The sequence below is a fragment of the Sus scrofa genome, chromosome 2, assembly GCF_000003025.6.
Source record: "Sus scrofa isolate TJ Tabasco breed Duroc chromosome 2, Sscrofa11.1, whole genome shotgun sequence".
NCBI classification, from domain to species: domain Eukaryota; kingdom Metazoa; phylum Chordata; class Mammalia; order Artiodactyla; family Suidae; genus Sus; species Sus scrofa.
In genome coordinates, this window is record NC_010444.4 from 62,606,348 (window position 1) to 62,623,867 (window position 17,520).

Consider the following 17,520-nt stretch of genomic DNA (forward strand, 5'->3'; position numbering starts at 1 on the left):
AAATATATAAAGATCTCATATAACTCAACAATAAAAATTGTAGACAGGAGTTCCTGTAGCAGCTCAGCGGATTAACAACCTGACATTGTGTGAGGTTGCAAGTTCAATCCCTGGCCTCACTCGGTGGGTTAAGTATCAGGTGTTGCCATGTCTGTGGCCGCAGCTATAGCTCTGATTAGACCCCTGGCCTGGGAACTTCTCTATGCACCAGGTGCGGCCTTAAAAAGAAAAAGAAAAAAAACATAAACAATCTGATTAGAAAATGGGCAGAGGAACTAGTCATATTTCCAAGGGAGATGTCCAAATGGCCAACAGCTGTAGAGGATTGATGGGAACTGTGGCCTTAGGTAGAGGATTACCGTCACTGCCAGACAGCGACCTGGCAGGGGGAGCTGAGAGGGAGCTGGGAGAGTGCTTGTCCCCATCTCCTCCCACCTTCCAGTCTCCTGCTGTTTTCCGCTGGCCAGACTGAAAGGGCAAGAGAGCCTGGGTAATGCCATCTCCAGTGGTCAGCCTTTTGCCTGGGAATTAATCTAGAGGGATAACAATATTGCCAGTATGCCTGGAATAGAGGCACTTCAGTGGGTTTTGCTGTGAGATTGGCATAGGCAAACCTGCTTATTGTTCCAAAATAAGAGGTGTCCAGTGCCCATGATACTTTTAGGGACTCATGCTCATATTTTTGCTTCTTTTACTTAACATTTTTAAAAAATTGTTTTAAAAATTTAAAGTATATTTGATTTACAGTGTTAACATTTTTGCTTCCTTTAAAATCAGAATAAAGAATTGAACTTTGCAGCAGAAATTCACACAATGTTGTGAATCAACTACAGTATGATTTAAAAAAATTAAACTTTCAGGTGAAAGAAAATGTTTCAATATATAGTATTGATATATTCATTTAAAAAATTGGGATGAAATTTACACAACAGAAAACTATTTTAAAGCAGCATTGAGTACATTTGCAACATTGTACGACAATCACCTCTATTTAGTTCTCAAATAATATATTCATTTTTATTCCAGTGTAGTTGTAAAAATAATTTTAACATATATATTTCAACGGAGGAAGGGGCCACAAAGGCAAATATTCCTCAGAGTCATGAAAGTCACAATTTCCATGCTTCCCTATACATGTAAGGTGTTTGGTTGGTAAAAGAATAGGCTAGTTTTAATTTTTATATGAATTTTATTTAATGTGTATTAAAATCAGCACTGCAAGTAATGATCTAAAGCTTCCAGTTTATCTTTTAATTAAAAAAACTTTTCTTCTTTTTACTCTTGTACCTGCAGCATATGGAAGTGCCTGGGCTCAGGGTTATATCAGAGCTTCAGCTGAAAGCCTACACCACAGCCACAGCGATGCCAGATCTGAGCCACATTTTTGAACTACACCACAGCTTGCAGCAACTCTAGATCCTTAACCCACTGACCCAGGCCAGAGATTGAACTCAGATCCTCACAGAGACAGCATCGGGTCCTTAAGCTTCTGAGCCACATTGGGAACTTCTAATATTTCCCGTTTAGATGCATTTATTTAGATAAGTAAGTAAATGACATGGATATGGCAGAATGTAAAGAGGAGACATGGAAGTCTGAAGTTTGGGAAACAATTCCTGGCACCCAAAGTGATTCTTAATGTCCCATTTCCCTTCAAAAATTGATCCTGAGGAGCCACTGGGGTCAGTAATTATCTCCATTTCCTTCTCACTGGACTCTCCCCCTCCCTGTTACTTAGTTGGACATTCATGCAGAGCAGCTGCATTTATTGGGCACCTACTGTTTGCCAGGCACCTGCTGATTTTGTGGTTGTGGAAAGCCCATTTTTGGTAGCACTTCAAGGCCAGACATCAGAACTTTTTTTTGTCTTTTTGCCTTTTCTAGCACTGCTCCCATGGCATATGGAGGTTCCCAGGCTAGGGGTCGAATCAGAGCTGTAACTGCTGGCCTACCCCAGAGCCAAAGCAATGTGGGGATCTGAGCCGTGTCTGCGACCTACACCACAGCTATGGCAACCCTGGATCCTCAACCCACTGAGCAAGGCCAGGGATCAAACCCGAAACCTCATGGTTCCTAGTTGGATTCGTTAACCACTGTGCCATGACGGGAACTCCAAGAACTTATTAACTTGAGAAGCTAGGCCCAAAGCGCCTTGTTTAAGGTTCTGCATGAAGTTGGTGTTTAGCAAAGCCTTGTTATTTTGGTTTGGGAGCTGGGTCAGCTGCAAAAAAATTGTCTGTGATGGTCTCATGAAGTAAGAAGGGCCCTGGAGTCAGAATGGCAGAAATGTTCATTATATTGTGGTCTGCTTCTCGGTCTCTCATCAGCCATGCCTGGCAGTGATTCTGGAGATGATGCTTTTCTGCCAGGACATGACCCTTGAACACCTGGCAGTGTTCTCAGCTGGCCCAGCGCAGGCACTTCCCAGCAGACCTGAGATCCCTCTCCCCCTGCTGTCTGAACTCTCTATGAGTTCCTCACCAGCTTCTTCCACCCTTCCCTCTCTACCCACATCCGCCTTCTGCCCAGTCCATCAGCAAGCCCGGGCCCTTCTGTCCCCCACAGATAGACGATGAGCAGCCACGGCAACAGCCTGTTTCTGCGGGAGAGCGGCCAGCGGCTCGGCCGGGTGGGCTGGCTGCAGCGGCTGCAGGAAAGCCTGCAGCAGAGAGCGCTGCGCACGCGCTTGCGCCTGCAGACCATGACACGCGAGCACGTGCTGCGCTTCCTGCGCCGGAATGCCTTCATCCTGCTGACAGTCAGTGCTGTGGTCATTGGTGAGTGGTCTGGGAGGGGCGGGCTCTGCCCCCGGAGGGAGACGACTTGAGGGAAATTCCTTGCACGCACATTTCTTCCCTCTACTTATTCTCACCCGCAGTCATGCACACGTCCACCATTCCCTCTCCCCAGGACACACACAATCATAGTTGTATGTGCAGTGTTTCATGCATTTGCATGTGTACATACACGCGTTAAGTATACACTAGATAAAAGCACATGTTCTGCATATGAACATACACAAACATGAATATTTTTATGCATGCCCCAAACTTACAGGTGCAAATACATAAACTCACATACACACTCGCACACATATATTAGAACTTAGCGCGTTCACACACGCGCATGCATTCCTCTGCACACACATTGGCACACGAACTTAAATATACGTATACCCCCATGCTTGAAAACAGTAACATACACATACAAGTCATACCTATAGATACATGTAGAGAAAACATGTGCGTCATGTGTATGGGCCCTTCTATACAGGCACAGATACATGTGCACAAATGAGCATACATTGCCACATATGTGTACCTGAATATGTGCAGACATTTACATACAAATTTACACACATATCAACACAGTAACACATAAAATCATATATTCCATAATGTACATGCAAACTCATACTCATGGCATATTTCTTTCTTTCACTCCCATCCATGCATACCCTTCTTGGGATGGGTGGCTCCTGCTTGGGGCTCAGTGACCAAATTCATATCTCTGGATCCCTCATTTTGGTCCTAGGGGTCAGCCTGGCCTTTGCCCTGCGCCCATACCAGCTCAGCTACCGCCAGATCAAGTACTTTTCTTTTCCTGGAGAGCTTCTCATGAGGATGCTGCAGATGCTGGTGCTGCCACTCATTGTCTCCAGTCTGGTCACAGGTGAGAGAGCCCAGGCCAGTGGCCTCCAAGACCCAACAGAGTCCAGGCTCAAACCTGGAGCCAAGGCTGTTCCAAGCAGGACCTTATATATGGAGCATGCCCCTAGTTCTGAGTCCTTGGCCAAAGCCCTGATCCCAATCAGACCTGGGATCCAGAGCCCAGGTGGAGCTACAATACTTATCTCAGTAACTTTCCTGTCCTTTTCCTTGGTGGTAATATACCTACCAGGAGCTTAGTATCATCCAGGGATAAAAGGAAGGCTGATGTTGGGCAGCCAGGGAAGGTAGCTGGAATATGGTGTGGGTTGTCATGGGGTGGGATGTGGATGAAGATTTGAGTTGGAGGTGACAGGATGGTGGTTGGAGGGTGGGATAGAAATATGAATGGCCTATACAGGGGTTGGCAAACTTTTTCTCTGAAGGGCCAGGTAGATAACATTTTCACCTTCAGAGACCATGTGGCTTCTGTTGAAATTCCTCAGTGCTTCTGTTGAGGTGCAAAAGCAGCAACAGATTAACATGTAAACAAATGGGCATGGTTGTGTTTTCAATAAAACCGTATTAACAAAAAACAGGCAGCAGGCCAGATTTGGCCTATGGGCAGTCAGTTGCCAATCTCCAGTTTTGGGGTTTGGGAGAAAGATGAAGGCAGGGAAGAATGATTTCTTAGGTTGGGTTTCCCTAGAAGCAGAGTCTGAGATGGGGGTATTTATACAAGTGATTTATTGAGGAATAGCTCTCAAGGTAAACCTATGAGAACTGAGGTGAGCAGGATGGGGTGGGGAAAGAAGCTAAGCAGAAATGTGGGTTCAGGAGAAGGCTGGCCTCTCAGCTGATCTCATGTGGAGCTATGGAGCATGTGCAACACTGCAGAGTTGTTCACCATGACTCTGCCTCCATCTAAGTCAAAGGAGCTGGTCTTTTGAATTCTTATACCAATCAGTCTTTGGCTGTAGGTCTCCCATGGGACCTTTGTGAGTGAGTGATCTCCTGTTCTGCTGTGGGCAACTCTCAAGAGAAGGGGGCAGCATGAGGTGTTAGCAGCCAACATGCCCAGCAGTGGAAGGATAAGTGTATCAGCTTGGTAAAGGGTGTCTGGATAGGGCACCAAAAGCATCTACTACAAATAGTGTATAGTTGGAGGGAGGTGTGATATTGGGGTGGATAGCAGTATGAAGAGAGGAATGCATATGAAGTTATGGTGCAAAATAAGAGTAAATAGAGGATGGAGATGGGGTTGAAAATGTTGTCTTGGAGCAGAGAGGTCTTTAGTGAAATAGTGTGTGGGATAAAGGATGGAGTGGAAGGTGTATTTGGAACATAGGCTGGAAGTTGGAGGATGGTGATGTGGGTGGAAGAATGGAAGGATCGGGATGGGGTATAGGAGAAAGGATGCTTGGTGGAAAGATTGTGGTTGTGTGGGGACCATGGAGCAAATGGATGGGAGGGTGTGGATGGGGCTGCTCGGGGTTGCACCACCTGTCCTCCAGGTATGGCGTCCCTGGATAACAAGGCAACAGGGAGGATGGGGATGCGGGCAGCTGTGTACTACATGGTGACCACAGTCATCGCAGTCTTCATCGGCATCCTCATGGTCACCATCATCCATCCTGGGAAGGGCTCCAAGGAGGGGCTGCACCGAGAGGGCCGGATCGAGACCATCCCCACAGCTGATGCCTTCATGGACCTGGTCAGGTGACGTCCTTTCTAATTTTGATGGGAATTCCAGCCCTTCTTGTAACAGCCTATACTCAAGGGGAGACAAAGCAGACAGGCTGACCCAGCTTGGAAGTGCAACAGCAGGTTTATTGGTACTCGTTTTCTATCCTGGAGCCTTACATGAATTCTCTGAGAACAGCTTTCTCCTAGGATATGATCTCTTGACCCTGATGCTAGGGGGGCTCTAGCTGCAGCATCTTGAGATGGGCTCAGAACAGATGGTGTTTGTCTGGTGTTCCCAAGGTCCATTGAAAGGCGAATGATTCTCTTAGAGCAGCAAGATTTTTGCCTGCTGGAATCAAGGCTGGCCATAGTTCTACCCTGGTGACTGACTTGGCGAGAACCCAGTGTTGGAAGTGTTCAAGAGGTGTGTGTGTGTGTGTGTGTGTGTTTGTTTTAAGACATCACTGGCATGAATGTGTGAGTTGAAGTCCCTGAGGTGGCATAGGCTCCTATCAAAGGACTCAGAACGACCTGAATTTGATGTCCATCTGAACCCCTTAGCAGCTGTGTGGCTTTGGGTAACTTACATAAATTCCTTGTGCTTTGGTGTCTTTGTGTGTAAAGTGGAACATCACTTCTAGGGTTATTGTGGTGTTTAAGTAAGATCATATAAGTAAGGCACTTAGCTCAGGTTCAAATGTTGGCTGCCATTATTATTATTGCTGTTGCTGTTATTATATTATTGTTATCACTCTAGATTCTCTTTCCAGGTCTAACCACCTTCATTCATCTGATGTTTTTCTGCAGAAATATGTTTCCACCCAACCTTGTGGAGGCCTGCTTCAAACAGGTCAGAGGGAAGTATACAGTCTAACCAAGGAGGTCTGGAGGGTGGGGAGAGCTTGCTGCTGAGAGAATGGTCCAGAAGTGAGGGATGGGAAGAAGGACCTGACAGAACATTGCACATGGCCTTTTGGAAGAGTCTGAAAGAAAGAATGTGCTTCCAAGGAATTCCCTGGTGACCTAGCAGTTAAGGATCCAGCATTGTCACTGTTATGGCTTTGGGTTACTGCTGTGGCACAGATTCGGTCCCTGGCCTGGGAACTTTTGCATGCTGCAAGCATGGCCAAAACAAAAATGCTTCCTGTTAGGGTGGTGATCAAGGGAAAGTTAGAGAGAATAACTTAGGGCAAAGCTGCCTGGGGATGGTAATGGAGGAGGAACCAAAGATCATAGATGGCTGAGGAGATGGGCCCCCAGGTCTGTCTGAGCATTGCCCAGGGAGCTTGTGAAAAACTCATAATCTATATTCATTCTCCCAGGCATTGGTCATTTACTCCCTCATTTATCTATTAATTCACTCAATGTACTATGCATTGGCCTGTGGCCCAATATCTCCCTATTTCAGTTTAAGACGCAGTACAGCACAAGGTTGGTAACCAGGACCATTGTGAGGACAGATAATGGATCTGAGCCGGGCACCTCCATGCCTCCTTCATCCTCCTTGGAGAATGGAACCAGCCTCCTGGAAAACGTCACACGGGCCTTGGGCACCCTGCACGAGGTGCTGAGCTTTGAGGAGACTGTGCCTGTGCCTGGCTCGGCTAATGGCATCAATGCTCTGGGCCTTGTGGTCTTCTCGGTGGCCTTTGGGCTGGTCATCGGTGGCATGAAACACAAGGGCCGAGTCCTGCGGGACTTCTTCGACAGCCTCAATGAGGCTATTATGAGGCTGGTGGGCATCATTATCTGGTGAGTGCTGGGCTGTGATGGGGTGGAGGGTGGTGATGATGGTGCTCAGGAAGGATGTGGCAGGACTGGGAAGTCAGGCTGTGGGGCAGCTGCTGAGGCGGTTGTTGGGACCATGTGGTCAAGGTCATTTATATATGTATTGGTTAATCACTCATTCACTCACTCATTCATTCATACCTTTGTGCAATGATTTATTCACTCACTCCCTTGTTCATCCATTTATTCACACTCATTTATTCATTTATACTCACACTTCTGCTATGTGTATTATTCATTCATTCCCTCATTCATCTATTCATCCACTTATTCTTCTATGGATTGGCCAAATTATCCAGTCACTCATTTATGTATTTATCCTCACTATTTTTAAAATTTAGTTTAATTGGGACTAATAGATGCAAACTATTGCATTTGGAGTGGATAAGCAGTGAGATCCTGCTGTATAGCACAGGGAACTCTATCTAGTCACTTGTGATGGAACATGATGGAGGATAATGTGAGAAAAAAGTGTTTATATATATGTGTGTGACTGGGTCACTTTGCTGTACAGTAGAAAATTGACAGACCACTGTAAACCAACTATAATGGAAAAAATAAAAATCATTAATAAAAATAATTTTATTTCTAAAAAATTTTATGGCTGCACCCATGGCATGCTGAAGTTCCTGGGCCAGGGACTGAATCAAGCCATAGCTGTGACCTGTGCTGCAGCTGAGGCAACACCAGATCTTTTAACCAACTGCACCAGGCTGGGGATTGGACTTGCTGTGTGGGAAGTCCTTGTCCCCATTCTTCCATGCATTGGTTCACTTATTTTCTCATTTATTTATTCATTTTTCTGTGCATTAGTTAATCCACTCATATGTTCATTCACTTGTAGATTCATTCATAAACTCATTCATGCATTAATTAACCCATTGATTGATTGATTTAGTCACTAAGTCACTTATTCATTCAGACTCATTCTTTTTTCATTTTTAAACATTTTATTAAAGTTGATTTACAATGTGATAATTTCTGCCATACAACTGAGTGTTTCAGTTATACATATACACACATCCATTCTTTTTCAGATCCTTTCACCATATAGATTATCACAGAATATTGGGTAGAGTTCACTTTGCTATACAGCAGGTCCCTGTTGGCCAGTCATTCCATGTACCACAGTGTACATATGCCAATCCCAAACCCCCAGTCCGTCCCTGCCCCCACACCTCTGGTAACCATAAATTTGTTGTCAAAGTCAGACTCATTCTTTGACCAGCTTGTTCATCTGTGCATTTGTTATTCTCTCATTCACTCAGTCAGGTATTCTCTGCCTTCATTTATCCATTTGCTTAACACACGTATTCATTCACTTATCCATTATTCATGTCTCATTTGCTCATTTTCTCACTCACTTATCCACTTTCTAATTATTCCTTAATTGATGCAGTCATTCATTCTTTCTTTAAATTCCTTCACTCATTCATCGGACTGAGTCCCAGTCTGACTTTATTTTTTAACTCTGAAATAAAGAGATACATTGAATTCAAGAAGCTCAAAAAGTCTTGGAGGAGACAGACATATATTAGATAAATATAATACAAGGTGAAAAGTTCTAGAGTCAAGAGACATTAAAGAAAAGTACAGGGAAAGTGGAAAAGTGGGAAGATAGTGAGGGATATACAGTGAATTCTGCCTGGGAAGGTGAGGAGGAAGTCATGGAGAAGTCCACCTCTTAGCTGGGTCTTGAAGGGTGAGTAGGAATCCAACAGGACAGGAAGAGCAGAGGGAATAGAACATGAAAAGCTGGAAAGAACCTTCATTGTTTGGAAGAGTCCAAGAAGGTGGGGCATACATTGGGAATGGTGATGGAAGTTGTTAACAAGGCTGTTTGGTCCCCAGTGGGGGAAGACTTTGTACATCATCTCAAATAATTTGAACGTTGTGTAGGGGGCAAGAGGCTAAGCTGAGAGCTTGGAAAAGCAGCTGAGGGAATTGGAAAGGAAAACTTAGCAAGTATAAGCAAGAAGATTGAAAGGGGAGTATTGGAAGCTCAACTGAATTGGGAACCATGAATTTATTATTGTGGTGTCATTGGCATGCTTGGGAAATATTCATATATGCCAGGTAGCTGAGTATAGGAGGAAATAAGTCATGCACAATTGATCCAGAGTTGAGGAATTTTGCAGAGGAAGAGAAGGAAGGATGGAGGTGTTGGGAGTTGGGAAAGGAGTTTTCCAGAGTATTCACAGAGGCAGGTATAGAATTGGAGGCAACTCAGCAACCACCCATTAGGGGTAACAATGAGCCCAGCTTGGGGAACACAGATGTGGCTGAGGAATCCTCTGTATTGTCATTCCCAAACCTTAGCGTGGGTCTCATAATTTCTTACCTAAGTTACTGCACCAGCTTCCCAAATGGTCCCCACCTCCTCCAATACATCCCATGACAATGACCAAGCATATCCTTCAAGTTCTAAAGACAGAGAAATAAAGTAAGCCTGGTGATGGGTGAATTATGGCACCACTGGCAGAAACTCACAAAACTAAGCAATGGGCTGGTTTTGGGGAAAACAGGTGAGACCCCGATGAATTTGCTTCTTCTGTCTTCTCTGCTATCCTTTTCACTCACTGCTGCAGCCACACTAGTCTCTCTGCTCCTCCAATACTCCTAACTCACATTCATCTCAAGGTTCTTGCACTGTGCCAGCAATGCTTCCTTCTCAGGTTTGTGTGGTTCCTTTTTACCTTTCAGGCTTCAGCTTAAATGTCACCTCTTAAGAGAAGCCCTCCCTGCCCATTCATTCTTAAGCAGCCCCCACAGTGACCCTCTTTTGCAGTTATCACTTTTTTAAAAAAATTATTTTTATTAAAGTATAGTTGATTTACAATATTGTGCCTGTTTCTGCTGTACAGCAAAGTGATCCAATCACGTGTGTGTGTACACACACACACACACTCACACACATATGTATACATGCCTTTCTTATGTTATCTTCCATCATGGTCTATCCCAAGATATTGGATATAGTTCCCTATGCTGGACCTCATTGCTTATCCATTCTAAATGTAACAGTTTGCATCTACTAACCCCAAATTCTCCATCCGCCCTACTCTCTCCCACCTCCTTGGCAACCATGGTCTGTTCTCTATGTCTCAAGTCTGTTTCTGTTTTGTTGATAGGTTCACTGTGCCATATTTTAGATTCCACATATAAAGTGATATCATATGTTGTTTGTCTCTCTCTTTCTTTCTCTCTCCCTTTTCTTTTCTTCCTTCCTTCCTTTCTCCCTCCCTTTCCTTTTTTCTTTCTTCCTTCCTTTCTCCTTTCCTTTCCTTTCCTTTCTTTCTTTTTCTTTCTTTCTTTCCTTTCTTTCTTTCTTTCTTTCTTTCTTTCTTTCTTTCTTTCTTTCTTTCTTTCTTCCTTTCTTCTTCCTTCCTTCCTTTCTTTCTTTCTTTCTTTCTTTCTTTCTTTCTTTCTTTCTTTCTTCCTTCCTTCCTTCCTTCCTTCCTTCCTTCCTTCCTTCCTTCCTCCCTCCCTCCCTCCCTCCCTCCCTTCCTTCCTTCCCTCCTTCCTTCTTTCTTTCCTTCTTTCCTTCTTTGTCTTTTAGTGCCGTACCAGCGGCATATGGAGATTCCCATGCTAGGGGTTGAATTAGAGCTGTAGCTGCTGGCCTACACCACAGCCCCAGCAAGGCGGGATCCAAGCTGCATCTGTGACCTATATACACCACAGCTCACAGCAATGCTGGATCCTTAACCCACTGAGCAAGGCCAGGAATAGAACCTGCAGCCTCATGGATGCTAGTCAGATTTGTTTCTGCTGAGCCATGATGGGAACTCCTATCTTTCTCTTTCTGACTTACTTCCCTTAGTATGAGAATCTCTAGTTCCATCCTTGTTGCTGCAAATAGCATGATTTCATTCTTTTTTGTGACTGAGTAGTATTCCATTCTATATATGTATCACATCTTGAAGTTTTAAATTATGTATTTCCCTGCATATTGTCCATTTCCACCGATTAGAATGTAAATGCCATGAGGTATAAGGACCATGTGACTGGAACATAGTAGGTGCTCAATGGATATCTGTTGACTAAATGAATACATAGGCAATTTAATAAGACAGGTTGTTGGAGATGTGTGTGGGAAATCCAAGTGAAACTGCTCAGGACTGGTGAATGAGTGATAATATGCATGCATAGGAAAGAGAATAGGGGCATACAAGGTTACAAATTTAGAGCGAAGAGTTGGGGGTGGTGAATAAGGGAAGTTAGAAGGCTAGAGATAGGGCATGTCTGGGAAGTGTCTAGGGAAGGAGTCCTGAAGATAGCAATTATTTGGGGGGACTTGAATGGGGGAGTGGGTGAAGGAGAGACCTTATAACAGTGCATGTCTTGGAGTGTGTAGGATCTTTTCAGCTCTCTGAGGACGAGCTGTAGATAAGCAGGAAGAGAAGGTAGAATATCTTTATGGGACCCAGCGCTGGTTGTACTAGGTGAGGAAGGTTGGAGTGAAGTGGGTTCTATATGGTGGGTGTTACCTGGCTCCAGGGTCTATATGGGCAAAGCCTTGGGGATGCTCATTCCAGGTTATGAGGGAGGCCTGACAAGTGTCTGGCTTGGCCCAGGTATGCACCTGTGGGCATCCTGTTCCTGATTGCTGGCAAGATCCTAGAGATGGAAGACATGGCTGTCCTGGGGGGTCAGCTGGGCATGTACACCCTGACCGTCATCGTGGGTTTGTTCCTTCATGCCTGCGGCATCCTGCCCCTCATCTACTTCCTCATCACCCATCGAAATCCTTTCCCCTTCATTGGGGGCATCCTGCAGGCCCTAATCACTGCCATGGGCACATCTTCCAGGTATGTCCTCGTCCCCCATCACTGATACCCTTCTTAGATTCACTCTTTGTCTTTCACAGGTTCTCCTAGGAGTCCCACCCTCCTTGTCACTACAGAGCCTCATTTAGATTGTATAGTAATATCAGGGGTTCTTGAAGGTCTCCAGGTGGCACAATACCTGGGCACTGATCTTCGTCCAGGGCTGGGTCTCCTGACCCTTTTCTCTCCTTTTCTGTTTCTCTGTTTAATATGGAGGGAGCACCAGCTGTGAATTTTGAGGTTAGGACAAATGTTCCAATATACCTCATGATCTCAGTCATTTTCAAGCTCAGAGGGTCTCATCTTCCCTGGAGATGGTCTCTGGGAGCTCTCGTGGGCTTCCTTCTTTTTTGTGTGGTTTCAGGGTGTTAATAGAGAGCTCCTCTTTCCCCCACTATCCAAATTCAAAACAATTTTAGAGATATCACTAGAGCCAACCAGATGGAAGAAAAATATAATTTTTTATTGCTTATAATACTGAATGGAGGATGTGCCTTTTGATCTGTGGCCAAGTAAGACTGGTGCCCTTGCACCCCACAATTAAACTCATCTGCCTATCACAGGCATGGACACCCAAAGATTATCTTTGTGGGGCCAGGCTTCTTACTGCATGATATAAAGCTGACCAGATAGAACACATGTTTAATGGACCAGCTGATCCCAGGTGGGGAGAGAGACCAAGAAAGTTAGGGTAGCTGAAGTCACTCCCAATGTAAACATGGGGAATGGGGAATAGGAGTCTTCCGTAATATCCCTTTCTGAGCTCTGAGGGGTGGGGGCTTGGAAGACCCTAATCTCCTTTCTGGGAGTGGATAGTTAGAGTGGAACTGGTGGCATGAACTAGTGTCTAGTAAGTACCTTAAACCTTCGGCCTGAGGGACCTCGTTGCTGTGTACTTCCCATGTGATGAAGAGTCCCTCTCCCTATGCATATTATCAGCCTCTAAAATGTTAAACACCTGCCATCTTCCCATTGCTCTAGCTCCTGCCTTGCCTCTCCAGTGTTCTTAAGGGATGCCTCCCTTTGCCCATTGCCACCCCCTATTCTCAGCCCTTGGGGGTCTCTCCCACAGCTCTGCGACACTGCCAATCACCTTCCGCTGTCTGGAGGAGGGCCTGGGTGTGGACCGCCGCATCACCAGGTTCGTGCTGCCCGTGGGGGCCACTGTCAACATGGACGGCACCGCCCTCTATGAGGCCCTGGCTGCCATCTTCATTGCCCAAGTCAACAACTATGAGCTTAACCTGGGCCAGATCACAACTATCAGGTGAGCTGGCTTTGACTGAGACCCGCCAGCACATGAGACCTAAGAAGTCATTAGCTTGGCTGAGGGTGGGATGGGGAAGGAGCCACAGCTGGAGGTAAAAGGAGCCTTTGGAGGTTGGAGGGAGGATGTGGGATGAGCCCAGTCACCACGCTGGATCAGGTTGAAGGTGAGACTTTACAACCGGAGGCTGATGTTCCGGTCAGTTCTCTTGCATGCCATTGCGGGAGATTCCTTTGTCCATTATTTTCCAAAGTAGGGCTGGTGCATCCTAATAACCTGGGGTTTTTGTTATAAATTTGGATTCCTGAGCCCCATCACTCAGAAGTTCCAATTTAGTCATTATAAAAATAACAACAAATATCCTCCTCTCCTTCAGGTCTTTGCTCCAATATCACCTTTTCAGGGCTACATTCCCTGTATATCTTATTTAAAATTGCATGTATATAGACTTAGGCTGAACCATTTCCTCATAGAAACATATGCCTTAGTATATATTTCACTTATTCATGTAAGATATATATAAACTTACTTGCCTCCCCTAATAGAATGTAAGCTCCATTTAAATAGGGATTTTTTAATAGGAATTTCTGTTAGGTGTCTAGCACATAGTAAATGCTCAATAAATATGAGCTGAAAGAACAAATTTGTTGAGGGCTCTGTAAACAGCCTTGTACAAAGTGCCTTTGTATTCTTTAGTTTGATCCTCCTAACAGCCCCTGAGGTAGATAGAATTATCATTATTGTTTCAGAGAGGAAGAAATGGAAATTAAGACTGGTTAATTTACTTGTTCAAGATTGCACAGGAGGAAGAGGTGGATTCTTAAACCAGTCTTGTTAACTGCAGAGGACATGGTGGGAAGAGGGGTGGGAGGAAGGAACATGCATTTAAAGAGCTGGGCTGGGGAAGTATGGGTACATGTGGACAATGGTTTGAGATTCTCTTGCCTATGTGAAGAGTCTGAGTCAACAGACCTTACCTTCTTCTGCCCCATAATCAGCAACCTTAGGATGCCTTCATGTGAGCATGACATACTTGGTTCTTTATTCCCCATCTCCCTTGAAATAGGTATCATAAGTATTGGATATTGAGGAGTAGTCTCTTGTTCAATCAGCAAATATTTATTTTAATTGATTTGTGGTAGTAGTACTGATTCAGTCTCAGGATCTGGGAATATGGCATGCCTGTAGTTTTGTAAATCACGCCTGGGTCTCTTTGAAAATCAGATGGCACAGCTGACTCAGTGTCTTGGGAAGGTGTCATTGAGCATTTTCCTCATGGCTTGAGCTCCTGGTAGTACAGACTCTGCATGGACTCCCAAAAAAGGCTGGTTAGGATATACTGGACACCATTCTCCAAGGCTCTGCTGTTGTGGGGGAATTTTTTTGGAGGAAGAAGATGGACTCAGTGTGATGCCTCTGTTGATAGAAGCCCAGGGACCATTTTCTTGGATTATGTTGCCATTTCCTTAGAAAAAGCAAACTTGAAAAGATTTGCAGTCATTTTGTAGCTGTGGGTCTGCCTTTGTTTGTTCCTTCTTTGTCCAAACATTTTTTTGGTGTGTCTACATATCAGGCACTATGCTTGGTACTTGGAGGACTAAAGATGTGACAGGCGTGAACCTTGCTTGGAAGGAGTTGCCAGTCTATTAGAGGAGACCATGAATGAACTGAACATTCCTATGTGGTCTTCTAAGTGCTGTGTTGGGGAAGGCAGGTGCTATAGGAAGGAGCACCTGGCCTGGCCTTGAATGAAGGTAGTGAGCGAAGACTTCTTGGACAGGCACCATCCGAACTGAATGTGGGAGGAGGAATAGGAGATGGCCAGGTGGAAAGGAAGGAAGTGGGTCAAGGGAATCATGACATTTGAGAGCAGTGGTTCTCAAAGTGGACCAATAGTAGCATCATCTGGGAACCTTCTGGAAAATGTAAATTCTTAGACCCTACTGCAGTCCTACTGAATCAGAAATTCACACATTGATTCTTCTGCCCTCTTCCAGCCCCCAGAGGCATCTAGATAAATCCCTACTCTTGAATTTGCAGTATGATTTGTTTGAATCTACAAATGTCTATCACTGGGGGGACAGCCAACCAAATCTCAGCAAAGGATGAGGAACCTCTCTGCATTGGCACTTGATGAAAGTCACTTTGGATTTGCTTTTTATTTGGGGAAATTAGATTTAAGATTCCTTGGGAAATTGACCCCTTCCCTTCTCTTGTGTCCCTCTGACACTGCCTCACTTCTGCCTTCCCTTCTTTTGCCTCCCTGTGTTGTCTCCATGTGCAGTATCACGGCTACAGCAGCCAGTGTTGGGGCTGCTGGCATCCCCCAGGCAGGTCTGGTCACCATGGTCATTGTGCTCACCTCGGTTGGCCTGCCCACTGAAGACATCACACTTATTATAGCTGTGGACTGGTTCCTGTAAGTGTTCTTCAGACTCTGGTACTATCTCCTCAAACCCCCTGTAGGACTCCCAACACATGGGCCCTCATTTCAGTAAGGACATAGTTTTAGAATTTGGAGAATACTTCAAGCCATGGCCTGTGGATCCCAAATTCCATGGAGTTAACCTGGGAAGCAGGGCAGGGAGGAGATAAACGATGGGGGCTTTTCCCATCGTCCAGAAAAATCCTGCTGTACCCATTTTATGTAAAAGTCATAAAAAAGTGACCCATGGATGTAGAGCTGGCTTGCACATGCTTTAAAAAAATTCTCAACTTTTAAAAACAGGAGGTTTACGTATAAAAATCTGGATTTTCATCCCTATCGGGGAGCTGTCAGCTGGATCTGAGTCCATTTATTTATTAAATTTTTTTTTTTTGCTTTTTAGTGCCACATCCATGGCATATGGAGGTTCCCAGGCTACGGGTCTAATTGGAGCTACAGCTGTCAGCCTATACCACAGCCACAGCAACACTGGATCCTTTACCCACTGAGAGAGGTCAGAGATCGAACCCACAACCTCATGGTTACTAGTCGGATTTGTTTCCACTGTGTCACAATGGGAACTCAAAATTTATTTTATTTTATTTGGGCCAGGACGTTACCAGGAATCGAACCTGCAACCTCATGGTTCCTAGTCGGATTCATTTCCCCTGAGCCACAACGGGAACTCCTGGTTATGAGTCCATTAGATGGTCTCCAGTCTGGCCTTATTTACTCACAGTGGTTACCTTTCTCATCCTGTATGCTATTTAGCTCATGACCCCTAAGTTTCTATATAAGACATTTACATTTTTTTTAATAAAAAAAGAAACGCATTGCTAAGAAAAATGTGAGCATATCAGAGCTTGGTCCAACCTGTGTTTGTTAGGAGGAGGAACCTGTTTGAAGTTATGTAGTTGTGGATTGGACTGGAATATGAGCTCCAACTGCCAGGCACAAGGAGCTCCTTGGGTGCTGCACCCTCTTTGCTGTGGAGCTGTTCAAACCCTGATTAATGGTGGCTTCTCTCTCCCTTCCTCTTCCTAGTGACCGACTTCGCACGATGACCAATGTGCTGGGGGACTCTATTGGAGCAGCGGTCATTGAGCATTTGTCTCAGCGGGAGCTGGAGCTTCAGGAAGCTGAACTCACCCTCCCCAGCCTGGGGAAGCCCTACAAGTCGCTCATGGCACAAGAGAAGGGGGCGTCCAGGGGACGGGGAGGCAATGAAAGTGCCATGTGAGAGCTTCCAGCTCTGCCACCCAGGGAGGAGGAACAGGGGCTAGGGAGGGGTTTCTGGGAAAGACCTATTGCCTGAGTGTGCCCTGAACACACATATTCCTTCTAGCGTGTTTGGGGGGAACTCAGATAAAGGAGCAGGAATGAAAGATGTCTAAGGTCTGTGTTTCTCTCTGAGCACCTGCTGAGTACTTATGGGAAGGCAGGGAGCAAGGCAGGGGAGGAAATGTTTTCTCTGGGATTAAGGGTAAGGGAAGCATCAGGTTCAACAAAATGAGGGGTCAGTGCATGTTCCTCCTTTCTCAAGGAGTGATAGAACTGGAAAAGGTAAAGGAAAACCAGTATTTCTCATAATAAAGCAATATCAATGGCCTCTGTGTCAGGGGTCCCTAAGACCACCTTCAGATTCCAGGAATTGCTAGGACTTACAGAACTCAAAAAATCTGTCATGCTCATGTGTATGTTTTATTGCAGTGAAAGGACCCAGATTAAAATCAGTAAAAGCAAAAGGTGCATAGGGCAGGGGCCTGGAGAGACCAAGAAGGAGCTTCCAGTTGTCCTGTCCCAGTGGAATTGCATGGATAGCACTTAATTCTTCCAGCAACACATGTAAAGTACTGCCAACCATAGAAGCCCACCTGA

General features: G+C 45.1%; 1 protein-coding gene across 1 annotated transcript in view; it reads left to right on the forward strand.

The window, feature by feature from the left end:
- SLC1A6 (solute carrier family 1 member 6) overlaps positions 1 to 17,250 on the forward strand; it is a 21,835-nt gene extending 4,585 nt beyond the window's left edge. The window contains exons 2-10 of the mRNA XM_003123429.5: positions 2,566 to 2,777; positions 3,535 to 3,672; positions 5,162 to 5,366; positions 6,141 to 6,183; positions 6,742 to 7,085; positions 11,699 to 11,932; positions 13,023 to 13,217; positions 15,502 to 15,636; positions 16,687 to 17,250. Coding sequence (XP_003123477.1) covers positions 2,573 to 2,777; positions 3,535 to 3,672; positions 5,162 to 5,366; positions 6,141 to 6,183; positions 6,742 to 7,085; positions 11,699 to 11,932; positions 13,023 to 13,217; positions 15,502 to 15,636; positions 16,687 to 16,882 — 1,695 coding nt within the window. The 5' untranslated portion in view covers positions 2,566 to 2,572 and the 3' untranslated portion in view covers positions 16,883 to 17,250. The remainder of the gene's footprint in view (positions 1 to 2,565; positions 2,778 to 3,534; positions 3,673 to 5,161; positions 5,367 to 6,140; positions 6,184 to 6,741; positions 7,086 to 11,698; positions 11,933 to 13,022; positions 13,218 to 15,501; positions 15,637 to 16,686) is intronic.